General features: G+C 37.3%; 1 protein-coding gene across 1 annotated transcript in view; it reads right to left on the reverse strand.

The window, feature by feature from the left end:
• Positions 1-6,705: 6,705 nt before the first annotated feature.
• LOC108578196 overlaps positions 6,706-19,786 on the reverse strand; it is a gene marked incomplete at its 3' end in the record, with an annotated part of 26,668 nt that continues 13,587 nt past the window's right edge. The window contains exon 4 of the mRNA XM_017941477.1: positions 6,706-6,889. Coding sequence (XP_017796966.1) covers positions 6,706-6,889 — 184 coding nt within the window. The remainder of the gene's footprint in view (positions 6,890-19,786) is intronic.

Raw genomic sequence — 19,786 nt, forward strand, 5'->3', positions numbered from 1 at the left:
GCTTCTCAGATTTTTTATGGAATATTAAACGAAGGCTCTTTCAATCAATTTTGGAAGTTGTAGAATTTTTTCGTGATTCCATTTACGAATTCTGTCAACGTTAAAAAGAGCGATGCTCTAAATTTTTTTGTTAAGATTCCTCGCGCTTGACTTGTAGTATCTTTTAGCTGGAGGAGCTGAAACATTAGTGAAATACGATGTCTATTATCCATTTCCTTTAGAATCAATATCTGTTAAATGTCATTTTCCTCGAAACGAAAGCTTTAACAAGTTAAAGCTTTTCACGAGAACTGTCTACGAGTCTTGGTCTACTTCCGCAATGATTAACCCCTTAACGCTCATATTTTTCTCAACTTCATGTGCTAAAAACGATGAATTTTATTACTTTCCAATTATTTCCCAGGTGTATAAAAATAAGATTCGCATTTATTTATAATACTGTGACTTACATTTTTACCGTAGAACAGAAAGGACAGCGCAGTATGAAAAGTGAAAGAAAATAATTAAACAAAATTGCATTTTTTAAGAAGATTAAAAATCAACATGTATCCACCATGATCATTTCAAAATCTAGAAAATCCAATCGCAGAATTGACGATATTTCGTATGGAATTATTTCAACACTATCGATAGTGAAAGTTTTAATCAACGATACAGATGTTGTGTTAATTATTCTTAATTCAACTTGGAAATTAATAATTTTCAACTGCAAGGTAGATACTAATACAGGTTAAAATTTTTTACAAAAACAAATTCATTTTTTAACGATCGAACGACAACTTTCAGTTAATTTGCTTTTGAATTAGAGAGCAACGATTGCATCGTACATTTCTCATTTGTGTAATGCGTTCATTCCCGCGGTATCTGTGACGGGTTATCTTAACTCTTACAAAGTCCTAATCTAATAGATCGCCAAGTTTTAGCAACTGCGTGCGCTATACTGTTCGAACGAAGTTTCAGGAGAAAAGGGGAAGGGAACTACACGTGAGAATTGAACAAATTCAAAGAAATTTTAGAGTATTGAAGACAACAGACAACGTTAAAAAATTGTAAAAGCGTCAACAGTGCAAAATAGACGCAGATTAGATATTAGGGACCATCCGGATCGTGGTAATAGTTGTGAAGATCCAGAGTCACTTGTAGTATCTTGTATTACATGCAACAAACAACAGGAATTTTTGATAAACAAGAATTACCGTAGTGCATAATTTTGTGTCATATAAGGAAAGACAATATTGTATCTGTTGCCTCGCAAGAAATCGCGACGAACCCTCGGTCTGGCGGATTATCGTCATAAACTTGTTCAATTACACTTGGCCGCCAGACCGAGGTACCGGTCCTCTCGCGCACACCGTACTCCCCGTGGAAAGTCACGCGGCAACCCCTGGGTAAAACCCAAAAATGGGGGTTTTCTAATGTTAAGCAACAATCCCCTTCCCTTGGAAAGAGCTGTGTTCCACCTAAACAACCTCCTCCAATGAGGAGTCAGCACCTACACCCCCCAGAAGAAATCGGCCACCAATCAGCAACTGGCCGAGCGGATAAAACTAAGGAAACGAGGCAGAAGCGCGTCCTTTTTTGGAAGTCTTGGCAGTTGGTCTTACGAAAATTAGTATTTTGATAGTCTCGTGGCGACATCACCTCAAGTATCACTCTGTTGCAAATAAAACTAGTTCTTAGCAATTCACACTGAATAAATCAAGGTGTGATTAAACTCGCGTACCGGTTCGGCACTTAAGCATCGAACATTATGCGACCCGAACAGTATCGGAAAGTATGAAAAAAGAGAAACAATAGAATACGTAGTAAATGAGTAAGAAAATATAAAATATATTATAAAGAATATAGAAAATACAGAAAATATAGACAACAAAATTGGAGAATTGTATGTACAATAGAAAATGAGTAAGAAAATATAGGCGAGAAAACTCGAGAATTGTATATATGTACAAACAATTTTCAACTCCAATGCATTGAAAAAGAAAGCAAAAGAACAAGATGATAACAGAATTTCCAAATTATATACCAATCCTTTAACTTTCAGCTCTATCCAAATAATAACAAATTTCACTTAACTCCCACGTCACGTCGTAACGAAACAATAAACCAACGAATCGTTAAATGTGGTGCAACATTAAAAGCCCTTTTTTTCTTTTTTTTTTGCCACGGATTCAACGTTTATATCGTGTGTAATAACTAGGCGGTTCGCGGCCGGTTGATGGATCACGTTTCTCCACCGACGTTCCAAAAGGAACGATCGCGAAATTAATTAATATGTTTACGCAAGTAATACGTTCTCTATTACACGAAGATTACGTCAAATTAAGTCTAGCCAGCTGACGAATTAAGATTGATACCTTGCTTAGCAAAGGTGGCACAGAAGACTAAGGAAAGTCGATACGTTATTCTCTCGCGCGAACCCTCGTCACTTTGACGTAGTGTGACTTTAACGTGAAGAAGTACACAATGAGAAGTGTAATTGAACAATCGTTCAATTCCTTTTGGCTCCCTCAACATTTTTCCGTCGATTCATACACCATTAACTTCATTTTTTTCAAAAACGGACTTGCTCCACCTTCAAAATAAACGGCTCGAATATTGAAGACGAAATGACGATACGTCGGCCTATTTTACTCGATTTTTCAACAATTTAACGTTCAATATCACGGAAACCGTTCACCATTCAGAAAATGAGTGTCTTATGGCTACCGATAAATGCGCCGAATAAAGTGGCAAAAAGTGTGCGATTTAACGTGAATGGCTCATACGTCGTGAGTGAAGTGGTTGTAACACGAGGGTGCTCCTAACCGAGAGGCTAGCCCTTGTATGTATACACGCGTCTCTATGTACCGGGTGCACGGGGCAAACTATATAATTCCATTTACCAGGTAGCCAGCGCGTCTACGGTTTGTAACTTCGCCGAGCAGTCGAGTCCGCTGACAGACAACGTTTTCGCAACACTGGGAAACATCCATCTATAGCTACACAGATACTCAAAAGTGGGGAAACTTTCGAGGAAGTTTTAATTTTTTCTATTTTCCTTTGGAGAAGATGCAAAGTGTTTAACTCTTCGACAGTTTGCCCCGTGTGAGATTCGGGCAAAGTGTCAAACATTGAACTGTTTCACTCAAGAGAGACTCTTAGGAAGAAAGTCGAAAAGGGACGAGATATTATTGTCATAAGTATGACGTAGGGTTGTGTATTCCTTGTTTTAAAAATTATCATACACGACGTAATTGTTAAAAAATTCCGTGTGAAATGTAAATATTTTTTATCGTAATTTATTCATAATTTTATTAGACTGGTTAGGTATTTGAAATAATCGATCGATGGAAATTCTGTTAATTTGAAAGAACAAATTTAAATCGACTTTTAGTAGATCACTAGAATATTTATCAAAAAAGCTCACTGGAAGAAACAAAAGGATCCTAGCTGTAGCTTACCGTCTCTCGGTTCAAATTTGTATTTATCAAGAATACACAATAAAGCAGAATGTCAACTTACAATAAATTTGATTATTTCAGAAATTGTCGAAAATGTTGCCCATTCTGCCGAATAGACAATTGCGCTCTAAATTTCTATAAACGCCTTCTAACGTGTTCTGCTGTTTTAATTGACTGCACGCGAGAGTGATTCTTTCCTTTAATTGGTCGAACCTTGTAATTCTTCAAAACAGACAGCGCAAAACATTAAGTCGAAACATAGTCAAGTGCTCGTGTACCTGGTGAAAATTTCAAGACGATTTTCTCCAAAACAAAGCCTTATACGAACAAATTTTATTCTACATTTTCGATTTAGTATCTCACGTAGAATTACCCCCATTCCGGGTTTACTACCAGTTACTGACCACCCTGTACAATACCAATTTCTCACGAAATGACAGTTACACGACCTGTCTGAATGTTATCTCTGATTGCAGGCCCCGGATTGTAAAAAGGTACTGTTCGCCATCAGGGGTTGCAGTTCCGAACTGATACGCCGCACATAGGTAATGAACTGTACCAATGTATCTGGATGAGATCAAACAGTTGTCGCGCAGCGTACGTGTGTTCTCATTGTTTCACGGAGTCTCGATCAGTTTGAACGATAATCATCCACTAATTTTCAAGGCTGTGGTAGTTTATACGTGTATCAATGTACCGGCCGCGTCTACGGAGTGGAAAGGCAACCCGAATTGTTGACACTAGATTATAACTTCGATGTAACATGCGTGACGCGATCCTACCCTACCGCCCGCCCCAGAGGATTGTCGGCCGACCCCGCCGTTCACCCGGCTATCGTGCATGATTTATGACGAACCACAATCGCTCGTATCCGCGGAATAGCAAGTGGCGCGAGCGCTGGCTTCAGGCCGCAATCAGACACTGTGGATCGTAGGCGAATTCAAAGCGGCGTATCAGCAGTGCACCGTTCCGTTTCGAACGGGTCACGGTGTTTTGCTGTGTTTGAGTTGCGTCGAGCTAGAGATGTTTAGGTCGGAATGGATATAGTTTGGGTATTGAGTTAGGCTTGACAGTTCCTATTCGAAGATTCTTCCTTTTCAGATGTGTTCTCTTGGAATTTGAGTTTGAGATAAGTGTATCAGGTTGGTGCAAACGAAGCGTCGTTTTTTCAACAGCTGAAATTGGGGCATCGATACCACGTAGTAAATTTCGATCGTTAATTTTTATACACAGTAGTCAAGAAGGAGTTTAAGAATTAACAATTGTTTGGAAATTATTATCTGAAGTGACGAATAATCTGGATATTCCTAATTTTCTTTTATATAAGTTTGATTAAAATAAAATTCCTTTACACTGTGGCGGGTACGTCGTCGTCAACAAACCCTTACCGAACCTCGTTCTATTCTTCCACGCGAACTTCCTCTTTCCCAACTCCTTCAGATTTTAGTTTCCGTTCTTTTGTCTCTCCCCGGGTTAAGACTTGCCTTCGGTCCTCGAGTGGCCTAAGAAGCGCACATGTGGCATCCAGGTTCGCACGAGGACGAACGAATTTTCCGTTTCCACCACTTTCTCCACTTCTATCTTTATCTATCGCTACTCCTGTCCCAATTTTTACGCCGACCATACACTTATACTTTAATAAATTGAGGTGAAAACAGGGTAACGACGTTCCTCACCCACCTCAACACTAAAAGAATTCTATAAACTGCGATGGCTTGGCTAAATCTTGACAAAATCAGTCCAGATGGCTTTTGAAAAAAAGTCTAACACAAAGGTGTGAAAATTCAGGATAATTTCGAAGAAGAAGACGTCCCTTTAACAGTGTAAATTAAATAAAATTCTTCGAACTAACTTGTTACAAGAAGCAAAAATTAGGGATGCAATGTGGAAACACTTTCTAGTTTTCAGAATATTCACAGAATTGTCTTCGTAATGTAGATCTATAAATTGATCGAACCGTTCTTTTGACACGGTAGCTGTAACATATACTCCACTTAGGACGGAGGCAAATGAAAAACATTTGAAATTACGCGGACCTCGGATAATGAATTCCTCTACGTTCCGGAACTTATTCGATGATGCGCGCGGAAAAGGCAAAATTGAATCGACTTCAATTTCTCCATTGAGGAAAATACTTTAGTCCGTGATGGTTTTAGTACCCAACGCGATCTTGATCGTCAAACCATTGCGAAACTTTGCAGTTCTGTAATATCCGGCCAAACGCATCCGGTGAATTTATTTGTCGGAGCATTTGCATCGAAATTAGTTTTAACTTCATTTTTCCGCGAGCCTTATTTAAGAAGTACACTCCAAGTTATTAAAGATTTTCAACGATGCTTCGCTTTACTTAATGCCTAATTGCAACTTGAAAAATATAATCTGCCAAGTTTTTCTGAGCTAATTATTTTTAAGACACTGCCAGTTAGATTGTAACAGGTAATGCTTACATTTTTTCTTGTGTTTTGTGTTTCAAGCGAATGTTTGAGTTATGTAAAATTTTCACGCTTGCACATAGGTGGTTTATTAGAAGCATAAATTGAATAATTGAAAATTTTCAATGGATTAACAGACTTAGCTGCCATCTATTACTTAATTATTTATCAAATTTATCAAATTACTTAGGTGGCCCATCCTGTATTATTAAAACATTATGCACAGTGTTTTATATTCAATATGTACAAACATAAGTGACGTGTTATAAAAAATCGCAATATTGAAAGTAATAAACGAATACGACATAAAAAAAAAAATAGACTGTCTAGCTAAGTAGATGTAGAAATTATGTGATTAATCAAAAGCTACAATCTCAGGAACTCGTTACATTATAAAATTCCATTTAGGAAATTTTCCAAAAACAGTTCTAACTTTTACAAAAAAGCACAAGTATATCACTTTTCATCCTCACTTCACTTCATTACCTAAGTTCTACATTATTATCTTCTATCATTATAAAAACTCCACTGTACACTTCACTGCCTATACTGTCACTTTTAATTTACATTCTTTCTACCTCCACTTCGCCTTTGAGCACAACCAAGCCAACTTTCCCAAATTACTTAACCCTTCAACAATTGCACGACGAAGAAGCTCGAACGAAAGAAATCTCAAGATCTTCCTTCACAATTTCTCCCGGAACGAAACGCGAAACTTGCAAAAGTTCGACACAGTTTAGAGATTACTATCGTAACAAAAAAAGAAAAACAAACAAACAAAAGTGAAGCAAAAAGAAGAGAGTGCAGTAACGATTAAGTGTTTGAGTCACCTGATACCGCCTCTCGTCGTGTCGTAGTTCAGAACTCTGTTGCCATGAAGCCACTGGACGACACTGTACTGCACTTGCATCGCTATGTGACGCACAACGCACAATAGCTCGATGGTGCTGTCTGCCTCGTAGTACTTGTCCCTCAGTGGCTCACCCAGGGCGTCCACTATTTGGACGGACGGTGCTGAAATTTCATTACGAGACATTAGGATGCAGTGTAAACGGTGCCTGGCATTAAGTCAGTTTATTCAAGGAGTTGGGTATCTTACTACCCGGGTTCGAGTAATAACTTGGACTATAACTACGCTTCCATTGTGCTTCACGTGTATACTATCTACGGTATCGTAGTATCGAGATAGTTCGAATTAAATACACGTGTACATGGACACTTCACTTGCGAAATTCGAACGGTATTTACTATAGCTATCATTTGTAGGGGATTTTTGTGTGGAGGGATAGTAAACTCGAACGGACTTTTGACTATGCTATATTTATTAATAGTTTATATCGCTACGCTAGGGATGTCGCTCAATCAATCGCTGGATTCACACTGCCTTTCGCTCCCTCGCATTCGCCCTAATGTCATCTTGCATACATGCACACTTTTCGTTAGAAGAAAACACACACGCACTCACGCACTCCTCGCCTGATTACTAAAACTAAACATTCGTTCAATATCTTTCGCGCTATCCCAAACACTCGACCTGGCACGCCGGTCCTTACCGCTCACGCCATAGACCCTCACGCATTCACTCAGTCAACGCATTCATACAAACAACGCACTCACGCTCGGTCATCTCTACACATTTTATTAGAAAAGATTTTAACCGTTGGTTGACGAAGCTGGCTCATCTGTGACTCGTATCATTTGCGTTTGTAGAAGGTTCGTGGGACGTACAGGGTGGAGCAAACAGTTTGTCCATTTATGGACCGTTTTTATCATTTTATTAGAAAAGATTTTAACTTCGTCCACTTGGAATGTTTCAATTATATGTAATAATATGGAAAAATGTTATATACAAAACTTGCATGATATAGAGGGAGATTTAATGTGATGTAAATAGTTTTTAGGTGGATGAAGACGTAGAAGAGACTTCAGGACCATCTTTATTTTTTTAAATGGGATGCTGTATTTTGTTTTGTCACTGTGTCATAACCGCTGCTGTGGCGATTTTAGCATGGCATCGTTAAAGGTCGTTCCACCATTAACCCTTTGCAATCGAGTGGCGACTGAGAAGCGACGTTAAATAATCGTCACTTTGTGAACAATTAATCAAGACAGAGAGCAGATCTATAGATCTCCGTAAATTTGTTCACCGCAGTGAAATAGAGAATGCACGGAATATTTAAATAAAATAGTATAGCTTATTTGTAGGTTAGTTTGAAAAAATTCAAAGATCCGATTTGCAAGCTTTCTTACAGCAAAATCACCTCCGAGTGCAAAGGGTTAATTGATAATACCATTTGAAAAAAGACAGTTACTGAGGAATGTAGTTTACTGTACTTGAATAAAATCTGACGAAAAAAATTGATTCTCTGATGTGTAGGTAAATAAATCTTATGATGGGTTAAAGACACTTTTGTGGCGACCGACACGGGGGGGCCACGCACTTAGGCCTGGCGACTCTTGGCCCTCGAGGCGAGGAATCGAGAGATGTTTTTCCAAACATCTCCGGAGTTTCTTCGTCCTCGAGGACAAGAGTATTGCCTCGGCAATGCAGGCCCGCGCCTCCACTTCCTGGGACTCTCCCAGGGAAAAGGGGCTACTTAAGGGAGCCCCGGAAAAGGCACGAGGCTTTTTGTCGTAGAGCTTCTCTTTTACATTTGTAATTAGTTTAAGCATTACGTTTAAATAAATATATTTTTGTTACCCACTTTGCGAGGAATTATTTTACACCACGTCACTTCCAAACTTTCATATTTTTTTCGGAAACACATTCAGAGAATATGCGAGAGACTGATGTAACCATGTCAAGTGCATCGAGTGTATGACAAAACTCCAGTGAATGTTAAATCTCTCTACACAGATGCGAATTACATCTACTAGTTGTAGTGATGAAAATATGTTGCATAAAAAGGGAATGAAAAAGTGTACTTTTCTTGCTGAAGAAGAAAATTTTATTTATTAAAATTAATATTAAAGAGTTAATTTTATAAAACTGTACCACAGTGGGACCCTTCTTGCTGAAGAATGAAATTTTGTGAATTTTCGTCAATTTCCAATTGATATTAAAATTAGTACTAAAAAACTGTACCACAGTGGGATAGTATTTTATCGAACTATTAATGGTACTGAATTTTACTCTATTATATTGGAGATAATGTATTTAAATTTAGAGAAGAATCTATAATAGAAAAACATACATTTGTGCATAATAGATTTTAACGAAAATATTCGCCGATCAGAATTACCGATTAGTTAAAAGGCAAATTCTGTTGACCCAATATTCTAAATAAATGTCTTTTAAATGAAAATAAAAAAAACAACAAAGTAGAGGAATAAGATTATTCGAACTGAAAAGTGTATTGTTAAATGGTTAACTAACAAGAATTTCGGAAATGCATACGTATGTACGCTACAATGGCAAAATGGTAGCAGCAGTGTATGTATTCAGATGTGTCTGGGAACAAGAGTCCCTGAGGGAAAACGAGGAACTTAGAGCGACTGCTTTTAGCAAGAGTCCGGAGAGAGGAAGAGATTAGTTTAGAGTACGAGTAAAACCACTACTCTACATTCTAACGAGCAGAGTATGTTTAGAGAAAGCAAGTTCTACATGTACATATAGTTGGGGCCACGATATAGCGAGGTCGTAAATTAAACTCTCAAGAATCGGCATCGATTGATGTTGCGGCACTCAAGGCCGTGTGTTGCAGTCTGTTTGAGGGTTCCAACAATAAACGAATGGTAGCATATGATTTGGTACTTCAAGTAGAAAATGGTATTTCATTTACAAATGGAAAATATGTTAATATTAAAGCTACACAATCCTTTTGCATTTTCTATCTGCATCTTGTAACCGTACTTCCAAATGCGGCTTTTCCCAGAAGAAAAAAACCCTAAATTGTCCTAGCTGAACTCAATTTTCAGTAAATATATTAGAATCAGTTTGACTTTCGCTGGATAGAAGAATTCTTTGTACGGTCCTGACCATGGTTTCAAGTACTTATCTGCTCGTATCTCTGTCAATTTCGGGCTCCCGGCAGCTAAAACATGTTTACTTTGACGCCCAACCGATTTTACGACCTCGCTATATCGTGGCCCCGACTATATGTACCGTGTCGATCTTTGTAGCCTCTCTACAAAGACATGAAACGTCTTTAAAAATATCGACTATATTAGGTCATCCCCACAAGTTTGTGTCGAATTTCATGATTTTCAACGAAACTTTAAATTTGATAAACAAAAAAGAAGCGTAAGCGCCTTCTAATTCCACAACTCTTTTCTATTTTCTTTTTTTTTTTTTTTGTAAGACCGTTATATCGTCGCTACAGAATTGCCTTGGAAATTTATTAAAATACTCTGCGCTTTCGGGATGAACTTATGGGACGACCTAATAATATCGATTTAAATTAAGAACCCTTGGAAAATCGCTACAGATGGAACGAAACGAATTATTTATTTGTATCGTCCTCGTAAATAAGTAAGTAAAACGAAATAAATCACGCAGACTTCTAAAAAGAGATTATCGAGCGAGACATCTGGTTCATAAAAGTATAAGCAAACTCTTTACCATTTTAGGTTAGGTATTATACCACCATATTATATCCACCACTATTACAAGTACAGTCTTGGCTAAAAGTATTACATAGTCAGACCGGAAGTCTCACAGTACCTAGCCAATTTAGGTTTCCACGAAGGATTTCTCCTTCCCTCCAAAAAAAAAAGAAAGAAAAAGAGGATCTACCATGGACTAAAATTTCCCAAAAATTTCTCTGCAATTTATATCAAATTTTAACAATGTTCCATTGAATCACTCGTACAATATTGTACACTCGTTTGTCTCTTTCAAAGTACCCCGCAAACTGTTCGATTTTTTCACTGTCGAAATCATAATGCGTCGTAGATTTAGCATAGCAGAATCGGTGGAAAAGTGATGCTTTTAATGCAAATCACGACCTAAATGCGACGATGGATGGAAAGCACTTTAGCTTCGCCTCCTAATATTTTACCGGAGGGCCAATAAATATTGACAATACGTCGTTGTTCACGCGTAAGCGCACCTAACGACCGAGGCACAATTCAGATGTGATCTTTTATCCGGCGTCTTCTGGACCATTTCCAATTCGAAGTTTATCATGCTACCGTCGCGGCGGTCCACGAACGTGGAAATACCCAGCGAAATCACGAAGAGAGGTGGAAAGGATTCGGTACGTTTTTCCAAGGGTTTCACAATTTTCCGCGCGTACAAACTGCTTCCCCTGCAAGACGAATACAAATTGCGGCCGTTTAATAATGCCGAAGAATGCGATGGATCAACGGCACGCTGTGCTCTTACACGTTTTCGCTGGTTTTATCCACAACCATGCGGGATTATGCATTCATATACGGGTCATCAATTTTTTCAGCGTGAAGTGTAACCTCTCGAAGGGAATTCGGTGGACGCAAAATTTCGTCGTATTTGCACGAACGCGGGTGAAATAGTGCCGCTTTAACGCAATAAAAATGACGTAGGGCTGATTGTAATGTCAGTGGGACGAATTTGAATTTTCTTGAAATTTGTATGGCGACTGTTCAACTGACTCGGATAAGTTAGGGAAGCTAGTGAAATAGCTATTTATGAAGACTTTAAACACTCTATTCCTTTATACGAGAGAGATGTTAAAATTTATTACTGACATTTAAAGAGCCGGCTATTTTGTTGGTGCATTTAAACATGCACTTTTACAAAATAAAATAAAATAACTCTTGTAAAAGAGAAAATTTCTGTGCTTGTTACAGGCACAGCGAATATTCAGCCACTTGCTGTTCAAGAGATATAATATTTTTCTCTGCACAAACATGTAAAATAACAAATGGTTGATTATTAGAAACACAAAATCACTTCAAATTTTGCGGTTGCTTTCAAAGGAAAAATTGCAAAATGAACTTACTAATGTAATAATTGATAAATCTTTTAGTAACGTCCAGTTTCTCCAGAAAAAAAATTCCATTGGTAACACTAATTTCGATTACCATTTAAAATACTTTTGACAATGTTATTGTACCCTTTAGGATGTAAAAGGTATGCAAAATGCAACACGTGTTCCTTTCATTTAAATGGCCATATTTAAGGTGACCAGGACCCAACGCCATCAACTCTCTTCCACGGAGCTTCGAAAGGGCAATTCCTGGTCGTTGTACCTTCTATACGAACCTCGTTTCCGAATATTTCATTTCACAGGGGCAATAAATATGGATGATGCATCATCGGTGGTGTATACGTGTGTCTAACGACCGAGGTTCGATTCAAAATCTCTTCCTTCACTCTCTGGACCGTTTCCAGCACGAGAAGTGCGGGTACCTTGGAGAAATGTATGCGCACTGGCAGCAAGGATTCACGAGAAAGAGAAATGCTTCCAGTCTATCGGGTGCTCTGAAAGCTACATCTGAAATCATACCTTTCTGCAGAAAGCGCATTGTCTTAGAAAATTCAGCGATTCCGAATATCGTACCTTTGGTAAAATTCAATTTTACACGTGTCCATTAATTTCTCTTGAATTATCTCTTCTTTTAATTATCGTCGCATATTTTCAAAAGAGTATAAATTAATTTGGCTGTATTGAAAATCTTGGAAAAACTGATTTCTCTTCGAGTGTATACTTAGGTAGTCGATAAAATTATTTAACAATTTAGTAGCTTAAAGACGTTAAATTGCAGGATCAAATAGGTTAAAATACTTCAACAAAGGCATTAAATTGCACATTAAATAATGCTAATTTGCATCGTTGTTTCATAACGATTTTTCTTTCTCTAATTAAGCTTGCAATTTTTCACGACGAACATTTAAGCGTGCAGATTACATCGCTTAAAATTCCTGTAAGAGTGTACTTTGTTACACTTCTAGACTTGGAACTTCGACGTTCTTATCTTTGAAACATCCTGTAGAAATCGTAACGTTCGACCTCATGAATACCCGTCGGAAAATGTTCTTCCGCGGTAACTTTTCACTTCGCTCGCTCGACCATTGGATAATACAGGATACACCACGTTCCACCGCGCCGAGCGTTCTTCCCTGAGTTTTTATCAGGCCAGTTCCACGCGGAATCAGAAAGAACGGAGCTGGTGAACCGCACGCGTGCACGTGAATGTTGTCAAGCGGCAGGTTTTTATGAAACAAAGAGCCTCGTTAATGGAAAAATATTCGAGGATCCCCTGTAACATCAGCTTCCAGACAATATCGCTACAAATCCCCCGATACATAACCAGTCATCTTCGTTCTTTCTTTCCATTTACTCACTGTCTGCACCCTTCGCGTTTTAGACTGTTCTTTTTATCTTGTGTTTCAGCAAGTTTTAATTCCAGCTAATTGGACGCTTGTACTTGTACAACAAAATAGTGTTGATATCGTGAAATTTAATTGTTCGCATTAGCTCGGTGCAAATGAAGTGTTTTTTGAACAAGTGATTCCCATCTATGTATTAACCTGTTAGAATTCTTTTCTCGCCGAAGGTTCTTGGGTAAGTGCCGTGCCTTTTTGCACAGTCCTCTTCCCGAAGAGTCCCAAGACTCTCCCCAGTTCGTGGCGAGATACGTCGTTCCGCATTCCTTCGAAAATAACGGCCTATTCCGAGCCAAGTATATTGAAACGAATAAAAATAAATTTTCAAGGAATCTCAACGTTACAATCCTTCACCAAGCGAATGTTTCTTCAGACCGATCCATTGGTTAAACATTTCCCACCCGAAACTCCTCCAACGCTCAAACTTCGTGATTCATTGAATCTTTATTTAACCCAAAACCATATTTCACCTCTCATTTCGAGACCCGACGAATACATCATTCCCGCGTAAACGTTCCGCAAGATCCAGCGCAAGATGGTACCACGACGACCGAGTGTAAAAAATGTGAGAAAATTCGCAAGGGTATTCGAGCTTTCTGGATGAAAGGTGAAAAGTGGCGGCCGAAGAGAGAAAAATATCGTGACGGTAATCTGACAACTCTCTTATCTCCTTCGAAATGTATCCCCTTCTCGTTCTAGAAATGTCCCGAATTAAATAGACGTCGTTCTCCTTCACGTTCGTCCTTTCGTCCAACTTGCGTCTCCTTTATTTACCTTTGCACACGTGATATTTACTCGTGTCCATCTTTGCTCAGTTCCTTTTGCATGTGTCATCTGGACAGCAAGGATATCCCCACGGTGGGTTTTGTTGAGATTATACCGGTGAATCCTTTGCCAAATCCCGCAGGCGGTCTAAACACGTCGACGCTGATTCATGGTCACACGATGCTTATCGATTTTGTCCTGGATCCGTCGACCATGCTCCCGTCGTAATTCTTCTCCTCTCACGAAGATCTCTCTGTGTCTGTCGTTTCTCGTACGGATTTTTTCGTTACACAAATTCGCCTTGATTTGTGACGCACAGTGTGCTCGCATCGAGTGTTCGTATATTTGTAAGTTGATAGAGGTGCTGCAGGGTCGTGGGTGACAATTTGCGCTGTTATTGATATTTAGATTCGATAAATTGTGCAATTTTTAACACGAGTTACACGGATGTGTGCTCGAGTTTTATTTGGACCGTTTGTTACGAAAGCGGTGTAAGTCTGTTTTTCCTCGTGTCAAGATATTCAAGGGTTTTGCATTTCTGTCGAGTCAAAAATACTGATAAATTCTGCTAAGTTTGCTTAAGTTTCTAGGAATTTAAATATATGTAAATTCATCAAACAATTAAATTGAAACAATACTTGTTCTGGACCATAAATGGACTTATACCATTGTCATAACAAACGGTTTGCATATTCATAATAAACTGCAGCGTTCTTCGACTGGAAATTTGTTTATTTAAAAATAGATTTTATAAATTTTTGATTTTTGTTGCTTTAATGAATCGCAATTTTTATCTCGCATAGGGAACGTTTTTGTTGGTGGATTTTCACAGATTTATTCAGAATTTAAATTGAAAAGGTTGTTGACGCAAAATTTTTTATTTATGAAAATCAGGAACCTCGTAAATATTTCGTATGCGACAAAATTTCGAGATTTATACTCATAAAAAAGCAGATAAATAAATATTTCTTATGCGACAAAATTTTGAGATTCATACTCATGAGAAAGTAGATAAATAAATATTTCTTATGCGACAAAATTTCGAGATTTATACTCATGAGAAAGTAGATAAATAAATATTTCTTATGCGACAAAATTTTGAGATTCATACTCATGAGAAAGTAGATAAATAAATATTTCTTATGCGACAAAATTTTGAGATTCATACTCATGAGAAAGTAGATAAATAAATATTTCTTATGCGACAAAATTTTGAGATTCATACTCATGAGAAAGTAGATAAATAAATATTTCTTATGCGACAAAATTTTGAGATTCATACTCATGAGAAAGTAGATAAATAAATATTTCTTATGCGACAAAATTTTGAGATTCATACTCAGAAGAAAGTAAAAATTGCTTTAGCAAAAACACAACGATACAGTTGTAATTAATTTACTTTTCGTAAGGAGTATTTTTATTTGGAACACGTAGAGGGTCATTTAGGTAGTTTCGTGTCTAATTCTCCTTATACGAACTACTTTTTCTTCCAAATAGTTCGCCATCTCATTACGTTTATAGGAATGTGTATCTAGGCGCAAACAACTTCGGTCTAAGAGCGTTTTCTATGCTTTCCTGCATGGGAAAACCGTTTTCATAATGTCTCTCTTCGTGCAACTTGGAAAAGAATTTTCGTTCGAGAAAAAAGGAAACGGGGAGAAATGTCTAAATGTTTTAATCGAACGCAGACACGTGTACTTGATACTTTCCACTGTGCATTAAAGTGCATGGCCCTGTAATTTTTAAGTCAAAAATAGAATTTCTGAACAGAAGAACTTGCAATACTAATCTAGATATTTTAACAGTTAATAAGTAGTTTTTCGATCTTAATTTATCCTTTATAAAGGATAGTAAACTTCATCAATTGTAAACGATAGTTTCTATATATTTTAGAATTGCATTTAGAACGTAACTTAAAAATTGAATTGAAAATATTATAAATACAATTCCAACGTAAATTTATTGCTCTTCTAATTTTAATATACACTACCGGCCGAAAGTTTGGAATCACCTCCCATTTTTCATCAATATTAAATCTGCTGCTAATTTTTTTATAGATTTGAAGTTTATCTCAATTCTGCTTTTATCAATTTATCTCATATCAATTGATTCGAACGATAAAAAATTCTCAAAGTCGCTGACTTTTTTCTGGAAACTTTTGTGTAAATTGCAATGCTCGGTGATTCCAAACTTTTGCCCGGTAGTGTACATACTCTACTTCCTATATTTTAGCAAAATTTTAACTTTAGTCAAATTTGAATACAAACCTTTCATTTTTCTTTTGTAGGAAACAAATATAAATACTATTGAAATTATTAAAATTTGTCACGTCGCAACTTCAATTTCATTCTAACGCTGGGCCATTTAAACAACTAACAAAATCACTCGTTTACCGTTACTTCGAGAAATTAACAGTTAAATTAATCAGACTTAGGCACCCTGGAAATAATATTACGGCGTTTTCGAAATACAATTTTATTAAAAGAAATAATTTTGGATATAATCATTTTGTATCTAAGATGACAAAACAGTGAAAAATATTCATTCAACAGTTCAACCGATGTACAGTAAAATCTCTATTATTGTTTCCCTCTGGTGAAGAGCAGTGTTTGAATGTTTATTTTTTGGCAACTTTAAACATTTTCAAAAAATCTGACAAGACAGTATTCTGTAAGTTACTTTCAATTGATCGTTCTCTATTTTTTAAACCACTGACCGTTGCTTTCTCGTTACAATTTCAGACAAAACTCTTTAAAAATTGCAAAATCTATATTTTCAAATAATGGAAATAAAGGACGGAAATATTATGTGAAACAGTCATTTCCAATTTTAATTTCAAAGAAAAATTTTACAGGCCCGCTGTTAATAAAGCGGAGAGTGGTATCTCCATTAGGGGTTGCTTCCTACCATTAGCGAACTGGAAGCATCGGAAAGCCTCAAGTTTCGTACTCGGCTAATTTATAACATTTGTGATAGTGTCCTCTGTTTTATGGCGGGCCACGTATACACAGGTCACGTGTCGCGGTTGCAAATTTAAATTCACCCGGTGCACACCTTAGGAAAACAAGGCGGCCAACCGCACACCAATTATGCTGTTTCCGTTTTTCCTAAACCACAGTATGTTTTGTCGCCGACATCTGTTCGCGATAGGGACCGCCGCTACTTCGTTTTATGACACGAACGTGACTGTTTCTTTATTTTTCCGATTCGCCATTCGTCATTTTCTGTTAACCGGTTCGTAGGAAGATTAGAAATTTCAGTCGGTGCATGTGAAACGTCGTTTTTTAAAACAAAATATTAAATAATACCTACATTGTGTTTCAATTTCAAATTCAATTCCAAATTTATAAAAATCATTAGTCTTTGGAATGTTACTTTTACAGTGCCTTCATTTCGGGCTGAATTATTTGTTGAAAAACTTGTTCGGGTGTTTGAAGAAATAGTAGTTTGTGTGGAAAAGTTTAAGTGGATAAAAAGTTTCATATTCTTTTCAATAATTTCTCTCGTCTCGTTTCAAGTGAAAAGTCTAACGTTAAGGTTTTTCACAGTATTTTATAAAAACAGAGTGTGCATGATTTTATACAAAAAATTGGGACTTTTTTATGGAAACGAAGTTACTCAAATGCCAAAAATTCTCCAGATTCGGAGACGAGTGGTCTGTAGTTAAAGGGTTACAGGGCATTTCTTGTAAATTTAGCACCACGTATCAGCAGAAATGTACGTAAACATTATATTACGACATTCTTTACTGAATAATTTCGTAACGACTGTTTAAATTCTCTTCACATTCGGCGAGTGTCCTAATACTTACGAGCAGGAGTGTACACACCTAAATGAATTCGGTGTTAAAAGTTCGAGGAAAAGTGTTTCTTAAGTTTTATGAGATGAAGTTTGAATTTTATTGTTTCAACTTTATACATGGCATAGTTCGAAAGTTTTCGTTAAGAAGAATTATACGTGGGTGTAATAATTTTATTTTTCGTTTCACTTCAAACCTGTGGCAGAGTATGTACATAGGAATTGAAACTGTATTAAATAAAATTCTTACGCATGCAGTCTTCTTTTTAAGCGTATACTCAAATTATACATGTATATTTTTAATTTTGCATTCTGATATTGTCATAATATAGCTAACTATAACAAAATTAAGCAGTAAAATCAAGCCAGAAAATTGTATTATTGGTTTAATAATCATTTTGCTCAAAATGATGACTTATGGACGGAAGTGTACATACGTTCTAATTTAAATCATGTTATCTAAATTGGCTACACTTTTGAAACTTATTCCTTTCTTCTTCGTTTAAAATACGACTAAATACAAACTTAAGTCACACCGCTTCCAATCAAGGTACCTCACTCTTCTCGATACTGGTTGATTAGCTAGGGCACCGGGGGATCGCCAAGCCCCTAGGCACCCTTAGGTACCCCCCTGCGGGAATGAAAATAGTACCGATAGATTGGTGAGATTCTCCCGATGAAAATGAGTACAAACACGACATAAATCGGACTAGTCTTAACAGTAATCATTTTTAAAAGCATCCCTAAAAATCCGGGGTATTTAAATTGGTAATTGGTAAAACTAGTCCGATTCACGTCGTCTTTATACTCATTTTCATTGGGAGAATCTCACCAATTCATCGATACTACTTTCGTAAACACAAGATGAAAATTGGGCAAATTGAAATTTTTTCCCGATCGTCGCTGCTTTACTTATTACGTCTATCTCGCTTACTCTCGTTTTCTTTACTCTCCTTACTTGTCGAGCTATTCGAGAGTCTATCCCTGGGAACAAAAAGTTACCCCACTTGCGATAATTAAAATTAGCGGACCCGACTTTTAACCCGCAATTTAACCGAGCACTACTGTAATACAAAATTAAGTCATGTTTTGTAGTTTTGAAAAATATGTTTGTTAATTTTTTCGCATGATAAATCAGAGAAATTAACATTTTTTAAGTTCATTTACCTGACACGTATAAAATAAATCTTAGACTCCCGTTTTGTTACATTCTTATTTTTAAAAGAAAACATTTTTCTTTCTCCCGAGTACACAAATACTGTCTTTCAGGCATAAACTGAAATTCGTTGGAAATGTGACTTATGTCGTTTTGCCTTAGAACCACTGATACGTCTGAACCATCAAAAATATGACTATAATTATCTAAATGCAACAAACTCGCAGCTCAGTAAAACAACTTAATTCACGCTTCACTACATCCGCATAATTATACTCCATTTTAACCATTCTTCCATTACATGCTCTTAATCTCTCTTCTTTTTCACATAACTCTACCCTCTAAATACACTCGTTCGCATTCATAAACACAATTTACGTACTTCGGGTAACCGATTAAACGAACTTCGTGCGAACTCACCGTTCGCGTGACGCCCGAATTAATTTATAATCACACGACGTCCGATAAGTTTCGCCGAATCTTGTTCGTCATCCTGACCGACTATTACTTCGCCACGAGGAAGTTCGCGGACCAGAATCAGGGCAGCTAGTAGTCACGAAAAGTGGCGAATGTCGAACAGCAAAAACACCGGGATAGTTGCTGCGATCTTTGCGAATCGTGCTTTGAAATAGTTACAATCTTCGGTTAAAGTATCTCTACGACGAGCCGGTAATCTCCTTGAATTTGCCATGCCGGTTCTACGGTTCCGCGATACCGAAGAATTTACGCGAGCTTATCCGGATGAAAGTATAAGATTAAAATGTAATCCAGTGTCGAGAAAGTCGGCCAGGATTGGAGGCAGAAGAGAGGAGAGGAGGAAGGAAGGGACTGCTTGATTCTGGTCTTGTGAATAGCGAATGGTAACTTTGTGGCAGAAATTGAG

The sequence above is a fragment of the Habropoda laboriosa genome, unplaced genomic scaffold, assembly GCF_001263275.1.
Source record: "Habropoda laboriosa isolate 0110345459 unplaced genomic scaffold, ASM126327v1 scaffold1568, whole genome shotgun sequence".
Classification (NCBI taxonomy): domain Eukaryota; kingdom Metazoa; phylum Arthropoda; class Insecta; order Hymenoptera; family Apidae; genus Habropoda; species Habropoda laboriosa.